The sequence below is a fragment of the Pongo pygmaeus genome, chromosome 9 (assembly GCF_028885625.2).
Source record: "Pongo pygmaeus isolate AG05252 chromosome 9, NHGRI_mPonPyg2-v2.0_pri, whole genome shotgun sequence".
In the NCBI taxonomy this organism is placed as follows: Eukaryota; Metazoa; Chordata; class Mammalia; order Primates; family Hominidae; genus Pongo; species Pongo pygmaeus.
In genome coordinates, this window is record NC_072382.2 from 74,376,151 (window position 1) to 74,392,665 (window position 16,515).

At 41.7% G+C, this 16,515-nt stretch overlaps 1 protein-coding gene across 12 annotated transcripts in view; it reads right to left on the minus strand.

Moving 5' to 3' along the window:
- FAM168A (family with sequence similarity 168 member A) overlaps positions 1-16,515 on the minus strand; it is a 237,012-nt gene that overhangs the window by 19,779 nt on the left and 200,718 nt on the right. For 8 of the 12 annotated variants that reach the window (XM_054440895.2, XM_054440894.2, XM_063672063.1 and 5 more), the window contains 2 exons: positions 9,831-9,911; positions 4,154-4,180 (listed from right to left, as the gene is read on the minus strand). In XM_054440895.2, coding sequence (XP_054296870.1) covers positions 4,154-4,180; positions 9,831-9,911 — 108 coding nt within the window. The remainder of the gene's footprint in view (positions 1-4,153; positions 4,181-9,830; positions 9,912-16,515) is intronic. The other 4 variants (XM_063672072.1, XM_063672070.1, XM_054440899.2 and 1 more) reach the window with 1 other exon arrangement.

A 16,515-nucleotide genomic window follows, 5' to 3' on the forward strand; every position in this document is an offset into this window, starting at 1 on the left:
AGTGACTCAAAAAACTTACCTTCATGGTGTCCTGAGGGGAAGGAGAAGAGAAACAGAGTTCTGAAGTGGGACTTGCCTAACTTTTTAGACATTTTCCTTGTTATAATTTCAAACACTAGAGAGGAAACATTCTTGACTCAAATTACTGTTTATGGTAAAATGAAGAATTTTAGCAACATCTTTTCCACTCAAATAAAGTCCTGGGTGGGGGCGGGTAATGGATATGGGGTGTTATATAGTATATTAGCAGAACGTGGGGCTGCATTGGCAATACTTAAAACATTTAAATAAAAGGCTAAGACAGGGTTTTATGAGAATAAAGTATGCCTATACACTCTCTAATTCCACCAGGACAAGGACATTCTACCTCTAGAGAGATCCCGAACCCCCTGTGCCCATTCAGGTAACAGGTAATGCCTCTGGTTCCTTCGATCCCGGAAGTACTGGGGCCAGAGAAGGTCAGGGACTGTGCTGTTTTTGTCGAACCAAGGCTAGAATTATGGCTACTGTAGGCTGACTCTGCGTTTGCATTAATGGCCCGCGATATATACAGCAGATGCTGAGAAATGAGAAGGAAATCATGGGCAGGAAAGTCACACTAAAAGGAGAATTCTGATAAGAGAAATGGAGACCCAGCAGTACTCCATGTAGAGCCCAGGGCCTTTCCTGGACATGAAGACATGGCTCTGTAGACAATGCAGGAGGAGGAGAGTCTGTTTTAAACAATCATTTTGCGTTTCTTTTCTTTAGGGGGTGAGAAACAGGAAAGGGATAAAGAATCCAATTAGTGTTAACAAATCTTATCAACATGTCTCCAAATTTAGACTCCGCCACACATGTGGCTGGAAAGCAGTGGCCACCCAAAACAATTCTCTAAAAAGTAAAACATGTAGCTCTGAAAAGTCAGATAGAGCAAACCCATGCCCTCAAGACCCCACAGGAATGCCATCAGGGGGCAGGAGGCCTGAATTTGGCTGTAGGAATTTAGAGAATTTGGAGGTTCTCTTCCATTCAAATTTTTTCCTCCAAGTGGTATATACTTTACCATAATTTTCATCATAAGCCAAAAGTCTGACATTAGCCTGAAGGACTGTGTGACCATTAAAGTTAGTAAATCAAACTAACTTATTCTTTACGAAAGAGTAAATCACTCTTTTATCCAAAGAGTGACTGAGGCCTACACTGCACTCAGCACTGAGGGGAGCACCACGGTGGAAGGGAACACACGTGGGTCACAGTCACCACACACAAGGTACTTATGGTCTAGCTGGGGATGCAACACAGCCACACGCCAACCAGGGAGTGAACAAGACAGCATGATACATAGTAAAATAATGTTCCAGGTTAACCAGGAAAGAAGCAAGTGCGACTGTGCCTTTGGTTACTATGTCTTTTCCAACTGATGACATGAACTATACTATATATTTTTCTGAATAAAAATATTTTTCTTTATTTTCTTCTGGTTTCTTTACAAAGAAAATGAATTAGTGTCTTCTGTACGTCTCTGTATATTTGAATCCTTATAATTTACATAACTAGATAAATGTGAAAACACATCAAAAAAACAAATATTAGCTGTCAATTTGACCTCCCCATTAGTTAGCTGTACCATGTGATCCAGCTACTCCATATAACGATTCTAAAGTCACCCATTCTATTGGTGGGAGCGATGCAGAGCTCAGTTGTGGGATGAAGACAATTCCAACTGAAGCTTTTAGAGGCATGGTCACAGAGGAGGCTGCTCTGAATGGCATGCCTGCCTTTGGGTGCTTGAAAAGTACCACTTCCTAGAGATGTTTTGTATTTTGAACTGAGTGGTAGTTAAATATAGGCATAAACATATGTAAAGACATTATTAAGCTGTACACTTAAGATTAGTGTACTTTATATACTTTGCCATCTATGTGTTATCCCTCAATTAAATGAGAGAGAGAGAGAGAAAGAACCCTTGGCAGTGAAGGGCCATGGGCCCAGTCACAGCATGCTGCCCACATCCAGGTGCTGGGTTGTTCACTTCCCTGGATACGGGGCCCTCAACACCCTCTGACAGTTGAACAATCTGTTTAGCACACTTACAAGGAGACGAGGCAGCAAGGGACCATCATCCTGAACAATGTACTGAGTCAGGAAATCTGAGTTGTAGCCTGGGCTCTGCCACTTATTAGCTGTGGGACCTTGGGCAAGTTACTTAAACTTTCTAAGCTTCAGTTTTGTTGTCTCATAAAATGGCAATAATCATCACTCCTTGATTGCTTCATAGTACTGATGTGAGGGTCAAAAATAAAGTGTCACCCAGTCTTATAGTTTGTAGTTCTGGTATCTGTCCCCTCTTCCATCTCCAAAGTTGTAGGCTACAGCTCTAATTGAAGCTCTCATCATCTCTCATCTGAACTACTGCAACTGCTTCCTCATGTTAAATCTGCTCCCTCCAATTTTCAAGCTGCATTCAGAGTGATATACCTAAGACCTAAACCTAATCATAAAACCCCCTTTCTTGAAAACATTCCATAGTTCTCCACTGACTCTAAGCGAAAGTTTGAACTCCTATGTAGCATTCAATGCCCCACCATGATCATCTTGTCCCAATGACCTCTCTAGACTCTCTCATTGTTCTCAATCTCCAGCCCATACTATAGCCACAGAAACTGCTTATCATTCCCAGAATATGCCAAGGAGCTTCACATCTCCATGTTTTTGTCCACACTGCTACCCCTTCTGGCATGTATCTCCCCAAACTCCGTCTGGTAACATTAATTAATCCATCAATCATGAGCTGAAGACTCACACCTACTACGAAGCCTTTCCTTCTCCCCACCCCTTAACAACAGCTCTCTCATGGATCCTTATAAACTGACTATCCCAATCCCTGTGATTCTTGGAAGCACCTGTACTTGATGGCATGTCTTCTCTCCACTAAACTGTGAGCTCCTTGAGAACAAGCCCCTTGTCTTACTAGTCTTCGTATTTTCAAAGGGCCAGCTTAGAGCCTGGCACAGAATTTTATAAAGTGAAGAGCTCCATCCATATTCTTTATGCAGATCTATTTCAGATGCTATAACTGGAAGGGGAAGAATGAGAGCTTCTCTAACTTTTTATGCACCCTTCTGTCCAGGTTCATATATCTTGAGGCAAACAAAAAATGACTATATGAGAAACAGGTCTGCGACTAACAAAATTGAAGTAATAAAATTATAAGAGGACAGTGTATTAGCATTTAAAGGGACCTCAGAGATCATGTGAAATTAAACAATTTATCTATGGCCTGGAGACAGTAGTAAATTGCCCAAAATCACACAGCCCACAGCAGTGGCAAGGAGAAATTTCACAGCTCATCTCCTGACAGATGCGCGACACACAAATTCAATTTCCAGCATCCAAATAATTCAAGGTTAAAAGTTGAGAAAGGGTGCAGAGATTTTACAAAAACATTTTCCTGAGCAGCCCAGGTGAGGGTGGTGAAAGTTGCAAGTCCCTCCCATGGTCCCTTCCTGTCTATGACAAAAAGGACCTAGTCAAGTTATACTGCTGGGACCCTCACAGGTGCCCAGAAGTTCCCGTGGTGCCTTGGGCCTGGAGTCCACACTGTCCAGAGAACCCAGTTCTGGTCCCTCATTTATTAGCACGCTGCCCCCCAACCTCTCACCATCTTCTAGGAAAATGAGCCCAGAGCTCAAGTTCTGGGCTAAGGGAACAGATTGTATCTAAAGTCAACCAGATCTTCAAACATGTCAGACTGCCGATGGAGATGGAAAATCTGATCCTGGGGCAGACTAGTTTTTTGGGTTCTAATAGGTATAATCCAGGTACTCCTTCACAGAGGCTGCCACAAAGCCAACTGAGGAGCTGCATACAGGCCCTGGAATTTTTATTCATTTGTTTGTTTGAATTCGGCAGCCAGGTTAGGGTGAGAGACGCCTTTTAGTGCCATGATCCTTTGCTGCTGCCCTAGGGACGGTTCATGTGTGTCTCCAACCCATGATTTTTGCACCATCAGACATGTTCCTGCATGCTTTAGGAACTGCTGCTGAGCCACCTGGGGGGAGCCCAAGCCTAGGGGATGGGATCTGGGGAGGAGAGGAGAGGGGATCTACCATTGTTACAAAAGAACACATTCATAGGCTGTAATACAGATGAGGAAAAATAGCTTTCCTACCATAAGCTGAATGCAGGAACTGAAACTCTGTTGGATAGAAATGTTAGTTGAAATTACCACTAAGAATTTGTGCAAAGTTGTATACATTGCAGTTACATAAACAGACTTTGTTTTGCAATAGCAGTTTCCCCCAAGCTTCACAAAAACAGTCAATAAAGATGTAAAGCACTTTTACCCTAGAGAGGGTGACAGACTTGTCATCTGGGATAGTCCATTCAATGCAGAGAGCCCCTCCCTGGATGCCATAGTGTCTTCCAGACAGCTGACCCAGAGCTGCCGGATGTGAACAAGCCCAAGTTCCTGCTTTTTGCTTGTCTGTTATAAGAATACATTTCAGTTCTCCCAGGAACTGCAGAGGGATTTCACATATGGCAGATATGTTAGAGGAAGTGAAGGTTCAGAGACAATATCACCATCTTTGGCCTCTAAAGAGCTGTCTGTAAAACCTCTGAGAGATAGGACCAATGCAGAGGCACTCCATCCCTGAAGTCTCTGGGTCACTGTGGTGCTATAGAAGGAGCACAGGTTGTGGGGTCAGACAAGTTGGGTTTGAATCCCAGCTATACTGCCTTTTTTGGAGACAGTGTCTCACTTTGTTGCGCAGGCTGGAATGCAGTGGTGCAATGATAGCTCAATGCAGCCTCCGGCTCCTGGGCTCAAGTGATCCTTCTGTCTCAGCCTCCTAAGTAACTGAGACTACAGGTGCATGCCACCAAGCCTGCCTGTTTTTTTAAATTTAATTTTGTGTAGAGACAGTGTCTTATCATGTTGCCCAGGCTGGTCTTGACCTTTGGCCTCAAGGGATCCTCCTGCCTTGCCCTCCCAAATCTACTGGTTTTTAGCCGTATAACTTTGGGCAACTTATTTAACCTGTTTGAACAAAGTTGGAGGCAGGAAGCCCCAACTCACAAAACTAAGGTAAAAATGAATGTTTGTAACATGACTTGTGCAGGGCTTGGAACAGGGCAGCTGTTCAGAAAGCACAAATTCCTTTTCCCTACCCTTCTCCATGTTTGTTATATGTAAAATGGGAATAATGTATTTGTACTTTATAGGGATGCAATGAAATCAAATGAGACAATAGGGGAAAATGTTTTGTCAACAGATTCTCACGAGGAGGTTATTTTATTTTTATCTGTATTAGTTAACCTGTTTATCCGTCCCTTCATTTATTTTCAAGCCAGATTACCATTAATAGGTCCCTCGATTCTGAAAGCCAAGTCTTGATTGGCTCTTACCTCTTGTGGGGCCAACGAGTTCTTAAATAAGATCCCTGAAATCATTAAGAGCTTGGGAAAAAGCTCCAAATACCCACATTGCTTTCAGAACCAATGAAAAGAGTGAAATGTTTCCCTGCATCCTGGACAGATGACATCTTAGGGTACTCAGAGCTGCTAAAAATAGCTCTCTCTCAAGCAACTTCTGGGTCTCCTTAAAGCAGCTGAAAGAAATTTAAACCTAAGAGCCTGGTTCCTTCTGAAGGCACCTCTCTGCATCACAAATGGCTGGCTCTGGCAGGAAGGTGAGAGTAACCTACACTGTCCTTTCTGACCTTGAGCCAGCTTCTCCATGGTAGGAAGTCCCCCAGTCAGGAAACCTGCACTGTGAATCCAGAGGCCGGCATTCCAAAATATGCTCTGTGTGTGTGTGTGTGTGTGTGTGTAAGTAACTCAAAGGGTGTGTGTGTGTGTGTGTGTGTGTAAGTAACTCAAAGGGTGTGTGTGTGTGTGTGTGTGTGTGTAAGTAACTCAAAGGGAAAGGGATCTTCCCAAGGTTGCACCAAAATCAGAAGCAAAGTTAGTACTACAACCTAGGTCTTTCAACTCTGAGTTTGGGGCCTTTAAATACAATACTCTAACGCTACCCTCTCTTGTGGATTTTGTGGGTTTTTGAGAAAATAGTCTGGGTGACTTTAGTAGAAATATGTTGACTTTTAAAAACAAAATTGGGGACAATCAAGTTAGATGAGGGCTTATTTTTTGTTTGGAAATATGTTTTATTTATTTATTTTTTTTGAGATGGAGTCTCAATCTGTTGGCCCAGGCTGGAGTGCAGTGGCGCGATCTTGGCTCACTGCAACCTCCACCTCCTGGGTTCAAGGGATTCTCCTGCCTCAGCCTCCCGAGTAGCTGGGATTACAGGCACATGCCACCACGCCTGGCTAATTTTTTGTATTTTTAGTAGAGATAGCGTTTCACGGTGTTAGCCAGGATGGTCTCTATCTCCTGACCTCGTGATCCACCCGCCTCAGCCTCCCAAAGTGCTGAGATTACAGGTGTGAGCCACCGCGCCCAGCCTGGAAATATGTTGACTTTTAAAAGCAAAATTGGGGAAAATCAAGTTAGATGAGGGCTTACTTTTTGCTTGTTTTAAAATTAAAGCTGAATATATATGCCAGGATGTACTCAATCTCAATCTCTTTTTTTCCCCTACAGTTTCAGCCTCCTCCTAGCTGTACTCCTTTTCCTCTTTAGCCAGTCTAATGCCTTAATTTCTCTCTGGCCCACTGATGCCACTACAATGTAGCAGTTAAGAGCTCATGCAGCACAGTGGCAGGGTGCTGGGGCTTGGATCTTTGGGCTAGTTATGTAACTTCTCTAAGCTTTAGTTTTCCCATTTCGGAAATGGGGATAATAAGAGTACCAACCTCAAAAGTTTATTGCAGTATGCAACAAGCTAATATAGATAAAGAACTTCAAATAGTTCCTGACACATAGAAAACGTTCAATAAATAGTAGCTATTTTTCCATGTCTTTCCACTTATTGGCAAACTGATCCTAAAACAATCCCACAGTCTATCACCAGAGGTGCTGAACATTATGAGAAAATAGCCCAGTGCTGGGGATGAGAGCCTGGACAAATTCCCAGCCTCCACCATTCAGATGGGCCCCCAGTGTGACCCTGCTCTGTTATCTTTTGGTAGTTTCCAGTCCTACTCCTTCCTGTGAGGCTCTCACATCCTGGCCTCCCTGGTTAAGAACCTCCTTGATCTCTACTCCCCTCTGTCTCAGCAAATCAAGGTCATTAGATGAAAACTCTCCACTTTCCACTGGGCAATTTATTCTAAGCACATCTACCTGTGACCTTTCCTTTAGTCTTTCCTTTAGTTGCCCTCCTGCGTGAGGCACCCTGTCTCCACCTGCTACTCAACTTCCCAAACCAAAGAAGAGAACTGAGCTCCAGATTTCCCACCCCTACAGCAGCCTCTGTGGAGGCCTGGCTCTGACTGGCACCACCTCTCCTGTATCTCTGACTTGCACCTTCCTATCGGTACCCCACACTCATATCCGAGAAAACCTTCCTTCAACCCTACATTCACTTCTAGTCAGTGTCCTTTTGTTTTTCCTTTCCTGGTAGCTAAGCTTCTAGTAAGAATAGGCTATATATGCTAAATCTACTTCTTCACTCCTGATTCACTGCACTCTGGTTTCTAGCCTCACCATCTCACTGACAATGCTTCCAATGAGGCCACTGATGGCCTCCTGACTAGAAAGACAATGAATCTTCTTCACTCTTGATCTTATACTTGACCTTTTGCAACAACTCATTTTGTTTCTAGACAGTTTACAAAGTCAATTCACAGATCTCACAGCACTTAAATTTAAGTCATTTATATATCATGATACACATGATCCTCGAAGCCATTGTAGTTAAGATAGAACTTACCAAATTTGATTATCAGAGAGAATTTCTGTAGCTTTGTTTTTGTCTTCTATCATAGATCTTAGGGAAAATATTATATGTCATATTGACTAAAAGTAAATATAAAACCAATGCTGAGATACCATTATAGAACTTTAGCCCATGTGTCACTGCTCCCTTCATAAGCTTTCCAAAGGCAGTGACTACACTTTCCTCAAGTTTGAATCATCTACGGGGTCTTCCAAAGTATCTTGGGCATAACAGCGTGGGTCAAAATGTCTGTGAAATGACACATTTATGTAAGCACCTTAGGGGATACCATCGCCTATTTACATAAAATAGTTCTTGTTTGTCCAAAAAACAGGGGCTGTCTGATAACTTCTTGGTGTGTGTGTATAATTATGACATGATTCCTACTTACAGATGGGGGAAATGAGGTTCAGATAGTTCAGGTGACTTTAAGGTTGCACATCTAGGAAATGACACAGTGAGGACTCAAATCTAGGTCTTCAGACAACCTTTTCTCCTTTAAGTAAGCCCCAAGAAAGAGAATGACAGTAGAATAAATACCAGATTGGCAGAGAAAAGCATAGGACGAGAGTCAGGAGATCTGCCGAAGATTCTAGTCCATATGCGGCTGCTGATTCACTGGGTAACTTGGGACAAAACACTGCTTTTTGATTCTCCTTTTTCAAGAGAAAAGGTTGAACTGGACGATCTCTAAGGTCTTTTGAAGCTTTCTAATTCTATAATGATAAGTACTAAACAAGAAAATGGGGGGGTATTATCAAGACATTCAAGGCCTCTCCAAATCAGCCGTTGTAAATCTATAGTTCAGATTCATCTAGCTGCTCACAGTTTAGCCACTCCCCTACTTCTACGTTCCTCACAGTGTCATGTTCTCACATCTCTAAGCCTCTGCCCACACTCTACTCTGCCTGGAATGCCCACTGTTCCTTTGTGTGCTTAAAGAACAGCTTCTACTTCTTCAAATCTCTGTTGTTCTCCACTCTCTGAAGCCTCCCCTACACTTTCACCCCCAGGCAGACTGTTGTTCCCTCCTCCTTCCCTTATATGTATTCCTTTTTTACAATACTTAGCACATTAGTACTGCAATGAGTTTATATGCCAGGCTCCCAAATGGGAGCTACTTCAGGCAGGCAAAGATGGCATCTTTTAATTTTTCTATCCCAGTATGGAAGACATTCAACAAATACTTGTTGAGTAAATGGAACTTACATAAAACCATCCACAACCCTGAGGCAGGTGCGTCACATTTGAATCTTAGAGAGGTGAGGTGACTTGCCCAAGGCCTTACAACTAGTGAGTTGGGTAATCAGGATTCAAACCCAGGACTTTCTAACCACAGAGCCCATACTCTTTCTCCTGAGTATTAGAGCACCAGCTGAGCATGAGGGTTAAGATCAGAACTAAGACCGCTGCAATGATCCAAGCCCAAAATAGAATAAACCTTTTCAACATTTTCAAACCCATTTCAACCTCAATCCGAGTGTCAAGCCTTTATTATTTTTGAAAAACAAGTAGCTTATCTCAGCTTGAAAACCAGCTCTTTACCCTCTGGTGGCAAGAGCATGTGTGTGTGTGTGTGTGTGTGTGTGTCCCAAGGGGTGTGTGTGTGTGTGTGTCCCAAGGGGTGTGTGGGTGTGTGTGTGTGTGTCCCAAGGTGTGTGTGTGTCCCAATGGCAGCCTCAGGGAAAACTGAGCAAAGAATGAATTTGGACATTGCTTGGGAGAGCAGAAAAGGTTCTATGAGGAGGATGCAGGTCTCAGACATTCCAGCATAGGAGAGATGAGCCAACCTTAAGTCCCAGACAGAGTGGAGGAGATTCTATTCCCGCCCCCACCCTGAGGCTGATTGTCCCAGTTCCCAGAAGGGACTCCCAGGAAAATCAAGCCTGGAGAGGCTGGGCCCGGAGCAATTAAGAACAGGAAAAGGCCAGCAAGTGGTTTTGTTTTTCCAAATAGAGTCCCCCTTCCCACTCCATTGGCCACTGCTGTCCCATTTCCTCCTTACCTGGGGCATAACTGGGACTATTGGTGGGGTACAGGCTGGGATTGTAGGCAGGGGCAGCTGCTGGATAGGCTGTGGGGTAACCTACAGAGAGATAAGAAAAGGCTTATTTAGTTAGGCAAACAAAAACAAAAACAAAAACAAACACAAAAAAACACCCCAGATTTTTGAGGAAATAGAATCCAAGTCCTAGGCTTGGCGTTCAGTCTCTCCATGGGCTATTTCAGATAGTATATGTGACCAGCTTTCAGCCTCTCAAGAGAAAAGTTACCAATACCAAAATCCCAATATATGCAGACTTTTTGGTCTATTTTTTAAAAGCGATACAAGAAATATTCTATATGCTCACTACAAAAAAAAAAAAAGTAAGTGGCCGGGCGCGGTGGCTCACGCCTGTAATCCCAGTACTTTGAGTGGCTGAGGCAGATGGATCACGAGGTCAGGAGTTCAAGACCAGCCTGGCCAAGATGGTGAAACCCCGTCTCTACTAAAAATACAAAAATTAGCCAGGCGTGGTGGTGGGCGCCTGTGGTCCCAGCTGCTATGGGGACTGAGGCAGGAAAGTCACTTGAACTCGGGAGGCGGAGGTTGCAGTGAGCCAAGATCATGCCACTGCACTCTAGCCTGGGCGACAGAGCAAGACTCCATCCACCGCCCCCTTTACCCCCCCGCCAAAAAAAATGGAAGCAACATTGAAGTTTACACTTTTTATGTTCAAGTTTACTTTCACATTCCTGCCACACTACTCTCCTCCCCAGAAGTAACACCATTAACAGTTTGGCATCTATCTTTCCAGATGGCTTTCTACACATTTTTATATACATATATTCAGTGGTGTGCTGGTAAATACTTAACAACAGGCTCAAAAGGGGTTGGAAATGAGAGCTACTTTGCAGCATTTGCCAACTGCCGTGGCATAAATGCTTCCACTATGACCAATTTGATGCTATCAACATCAATGAATGAGTAGTTTGGAAGAGGTGCCCACAATCAGCTCTCAAGAGCTTACACAAACCAACTCCAGCTCACTACAGTATACTATATTAAGTTTGGGGGATTTTTTGAAAATTTTTTTATCATGGTAAAATACGTGTAATATAAAATTTGCAATTTAACCATTTTAAAAGATATAATTCAGTAACATTAATGACATTTACAATGTTATGCAACTATCATCACTATTTGTTTCCAAGACATTTTCATCATCCCAAACAGAAACTCTATAACCATTAACAACACATCCCCCAATATTCACTCAGCCTGGTAACCTCTAATCTACTTTCTGTCTCTCTGAATTTGCCTATTTTATGTAATTATTTTATGTAAGTAGAATCATACACTATTTGTCCTTTTGTGTCTGGCTTCTTTCACTTAGCATAATGTGTTTAAGGTTCATCCATGTTGTAGCATGTACCAAAACTTCCTTCTTCTTTATGGCTGAATAATATTCCACTGTGTATATGCCAGATTTTCTTTATCCATTCATCTGTTGAGGGACGCCTAGGTAGTTTCTACCTTTTGGCTATTGTGAATAATGGTACAATAAACAATGACATGTAAGTATCTGTTTGAGTATGTGTTTTCAAATCCTTGGGATACATACCAAGTAGTAGAATTGTTGGGTCACATGGTAATTCTATGTTTAGCTTTTTAAGGAACCACCAAACTGTTTTTCACAATGTCTGTACTGTTTTACATTCCCTCCAGCAATGCATGAGAGTTCAAATTTCTCTACATCCTCAACAACCCTTGTTTTATTATTATTATTATTATTATTATTATTATAGCCATCTTATAATAAGTGTGAAGTGAGATCTTAGTGTGGTTTTGATTTGCATTTCCCTAACGACTAACGATATTGAGCATCTTTTCATGTACTTATTGGCTATCTGTATATCCTCTCTGGAGAAATGTCTATCCAAATCATTTTCCCATTTAAAAATACAATTATTTGGCCAGGCGCAGTGGCTCACGCCTGTAATCCCAGCACTTTGGGAGGCTGAGACGGGCGGATCACAAGGTCAAGAAATCGAGACCAGCCTGACAAACAAGGTAAAACCCTATGTCTACTAAAAAAATAACAAAAATTAGCTGGGTGTGGTAGCACGTGCCTGTAGTCCCAGCTACTTGGGAGGCTGGGGCTGCAGTGAGCCGAGATGACGCCACTGCACTCCAGCCTGGTGACAGAGTAAGACTCCATCTAAAAAAATTAATAATAATAAAATAAAACAATTATTTGTTTATTTTTTAGAGACAGGGTCTTGTTCTATTACCCAGGATGGAGTATAATGGCAGGATCATAGCTCACTGTAGCTTCCAACTCCTGGGCTCAAGCAATCCTCCTGCTTCAGCCTCCTAAATAGCTAGACCTACAGGTGCGTGCCACCACGCCCCACCTTTTTTTTTTTTTTTTTTTTTTTTTTTTTTTGTAGAGACAGGGTCTCATTATGTTGCCCACGCTGATCTCAAACTCCTGGCCTCAAGTGATTTTCCTGCCTCGGCCACCTAAAGTGCTGGGATTACAGGGCATTTTCCCATTTTTTCATTGGGTGGTTTGTCTTTTTGCTGTTACACTGCAGAAGTTCTTTATGTATTCTGAATATTAAACCATTATCAGATGTATTACTTACAAATATTTTCTCCCAGTCTGTGGATTGTCTTTTTACTTTCTTTATAATGCCTTTGATGCAAAAAAAAAAAAAATCAATTTTAAGTCCAATTTACCTATTTTTCCTTTTGTTGATTATGCTTTTGGTGTCCTATCTAAGAATCCACTGCCAAATCCAAGGTCATGAGGATTGACCCTTATGTTTTCTTCTAACAGTTTTATGGTTTTGGCTTATATTGAGATCACTGATCCATTTTGAGTTAATTTTTATATATGATATGAGGTAGGGGTATACATAGTTATATATTCTACTTTTTCACTTTAACATTATAAACAATTCCTCATGTAATTACATATTCTTCGAAAGGCTTATTTTAATATCTTTATGATATTCCATATGTAGATACATCATTTAACCATTGCCTGTTTTAGTTGTTTGAAAATTTCATTTTTATAATAGCTAACAAACTAAAATAACCTAAGTAAATCTCTGACTGATTATTTCTTTAGGAATGAATTCTAGAAGTGAAATCTCTAGGTCAAAGGGTAGGCCTTTTTTTTTTTTTTTTGAGATGGGGTTTCACTCCATCGCCAGGCTGGAGTGCAGTGGCGCTGTATCGGCTCACTGCAACTTCTGCCTCCCGGGTTCAAGAGATTATCCTGCCTCAACTTCCCAAGTAGTTGGTATTACAGGCGCATACCACCACACCCAGCTAATTTTTGTATTTTTAGTAGAGATGGGGTTTCACCATGTTGGCCAGGATGGTCTTGATCTCTTGATCTCGTGATCTACCTGCCTTGGCCTCCCAAAGTGCTGGGATTACATGCGTGAGCTATTGTGCCCGGCCAGGTAGGCCTATTTTTAAAGTTCATCCATCCAACAAACAATTTGAGTATCTATTTGGTGCCAGACACTGGTTTAGGGACTTTTGTCAGTGAACAAAACAAAGATTCCTGCCCCTGTGGAGTTTATATTCTAAGAGGGTGGGAGAAGGCACCCTTGGATAAATATTAAACATAAAGTCTTCAGTGCTATGGAAAAGAGAAAATGGGCAAAGTAAAGGGAACCAGAAGTGCCAAAGTGTCGAGGTTAAGGGCACTGAAATATTAAACATGATAATCAAAGTAAGACACATTGAGAAGGTATTATTTTTGCAAAGGCTTAAAGGAAATGATAGTGTTAAGCAGGTGGCTGAAGGAGTGTTTTAGACAAAACAGTCAGTGCAAAGGCCCTAAGGTGACAGCATATGGGACAAAGTTGGAGGAATAGCAAAAAGGCCAGTGTGGCTGGAATGGAACAAATGAGGGGGCAGTATTAGTAGAGGAAGTCAGAGAGGTAAAGGGCTGGCCAGTTCATGTAGGGCTTTACAGGCCACTGTGAGGTCTTAGACTTCTATTATGAGTGAAATGAGAAGACCTCATAGGGTTTTCAGCGAAGAATAACATGCTTTGACTTATGTTTGAAAAGGGTCATTCTGATTGATGTGTTGAAAACTGACTATAAGCGGGTAGAGAAGTACAGCAATCAGCTGAGAGGCTACTGCAAGCTCCTGGCAATAGACGTTGGGACTCAGACCAGGGAAATAGTGGAGATGAAGAGACGTGACATCCTAAGAACCTTCACATACTTTGCCATACTGTTTTCTAGAAAGACCATCAATTTGTACTTGTTCTAGCAGTGTAGAAGTGCCTGTCTCACTGCTTCCTGCAGTTGTTAAATGCTCATTGGTATTCTGAATGACAATGAAAAGCTCGTTTTAAAAGTCAAAGATTAAATCCCTAAATCCCTACAAGCTTCTTTGGGATTTGTAAATATTGGAGCTTTAATAATGTATCTTTGTTAATATGCCTTTCCCTAAATCCTTTCCAATTCCAAAGAAAATTCATCTCTTTACCCCCTAATCATTTTCTGATTTTAGAACTGAGGTAGCTAACTTGTCGATTAATTAGCAATCTGGAGGTGTGCTACTTCTCAAGAAGAAAGTCAGGGGTCTAATCTGGGAAGCCAAGTGATCCAGTCTCATAGCCAAAATCTGTATTCAGCTTCATGTGAGAAATTGTGCAGCCACAGGTAATCACACTCCTGTTCTGTCATTTCAGATGCCTTTCACTTTAGGGGCAATTATAGGATGTTCCTTCAATGTTTCCAAGTGGAATTATTTTTAATTCACTTGAATTTGGCAGATATTATATAATGGCAGCATTACAGGGAGCTTTATTTGGTCCTCCCTCCCTCTCTTTCCTTCCTTTCTTACTTCTTTTCTTACCTTCCTTCCTTCCCTTCTTACCTTACTTCTTTATTTATTTATTAATTACAGGGTCTCAAGCGTTGCCTGAGTCCAGGAGTTTTATAACTGTTAATACATTAAGTCTGGTCAGGCATGGTGGCTCACACCTGTAATCTCAGCACTCTGGGAGGCTGAAGTAGGAGGATTGCTTGAGCTCAGGATCTCTACAGTCTTGTGACACATGACTGTACACTGAGTTGAAAAGACATACCATGTATATTTCACTCATTTCTCATACAAAAGATATTTTTGCACTTGCTTTTCATTTGAGCCTCAAATCAATCCTAATGTGATTTCTCCCATTTTACAGCTAATCAAATAGAGGTTGAGAGGTGAAGTAACTTTGTGGTTAAGATTATTCAGCAAGTCAGTGGTCGAACTGGGAAGGGAATCCCAAAAGCAATGCCTTTTCCACACCTACCAAATAATTATCACTTTGTCCTTAGAAACAAATCTGCCCCTTTTGTATTTGTATTTTTTGAAGGTCAAGAGTGAAGAGAATAAATGGACACAAGTTAGCTTTTCTCCTTTATATCCTAAAGGCTGCAGTAGTGATCAGGTATTCTGGGATTTTGATGTGTACATTTAATTGCTTTATAGATGTCAATACAATCTAAGCCTCTTTTCTTGTTGGTACTAGGATTAGGACTAAAGAAATGTAAAGCTATTTTTTGATTAATATGGAAATTAGAAATTACTTTCAACAGAAATCAGGGGACTATTTCTGAAAATACTTTACCTTTAGGAGCTAAAAATAGCAGAGTATCAAAAGGCCAGAGGAAGACAAACTCCCTGGCTCAGAAAGACAAAGAGGCTTACTTCTTTGTGAGCAGGAGAATACTTAGGCAATGAAGACATTTTAGGTCTGAAGCTCACAATTAAAAAGAAAACTGCCCTGCAAATGACCCCCTAGGGTGATCAAAACCAAAACAAGACCAAAAAAAATCTTTATTCTCTCAAGATAATAGAGAAGAGGGCAAGAGGAAGGATGTAATTTTGAATCTGTATTATGTTCTGGCCACTGTGCTAGGCACTTCTTTATCTGATTTAATCTCTACCCAAAGTCAACAAAATATATTACTAATTCCATTTTAGAGATGAGGATATTAAGACTTCTCTTACAGAGCTAACAAGTAGAGAGTGGAGACAGAACCCATTCCTACCAACCTCCCTGCCTCTCCTCAAAATGAGTCTACTCAGAGAAAATCTCTGGATTTGGCTGCCATTTACTTTGCCAAGATTCTTTTACTTTATCTTCAAAACCAAGGAAAATAGGAAATTACTCAGGAGAGTCAATTTGGTCAAAGATGGCTGTGTTTAAGAAAAAAAATAAAACAACAACTACTGTTTCCACTCAGTGGAAAGTTCATGGTCCTTTCCTGTGTTATTCAAAGTATCACAGGCACTGAATTATAGAGTTGGAAGAGGTATTACAGGTGATTAAGTCCAATTTGTCACTCAGCACAGGAATACCCTTTATAGTGGCACACATGACTGGCAGCATAGCCTCTGCCAGCATACTCTTTTTTTCCCAAGACGGAGTCTTGCTCTGTCGCCAGGCTGGAGTGCAGTGGCGTTATCTCGGCTTGGCTCACTGCAACCTCCGCCTCCTGGGTTCAAGCAATTCTCCTGCCTCAGCCTCCTAAGCAGCTGGGATTACAGGCACATGCCACCACACCTGGCTAATTTTTGTATTCTTAGTAGAGATGGGGTTTTATCATGTTGGCCAAGCTGGTATTGAACTCTTGACCTCGTGATCCATCCAGCTCGGCCTCCCAAAGTGCTGGAGTGC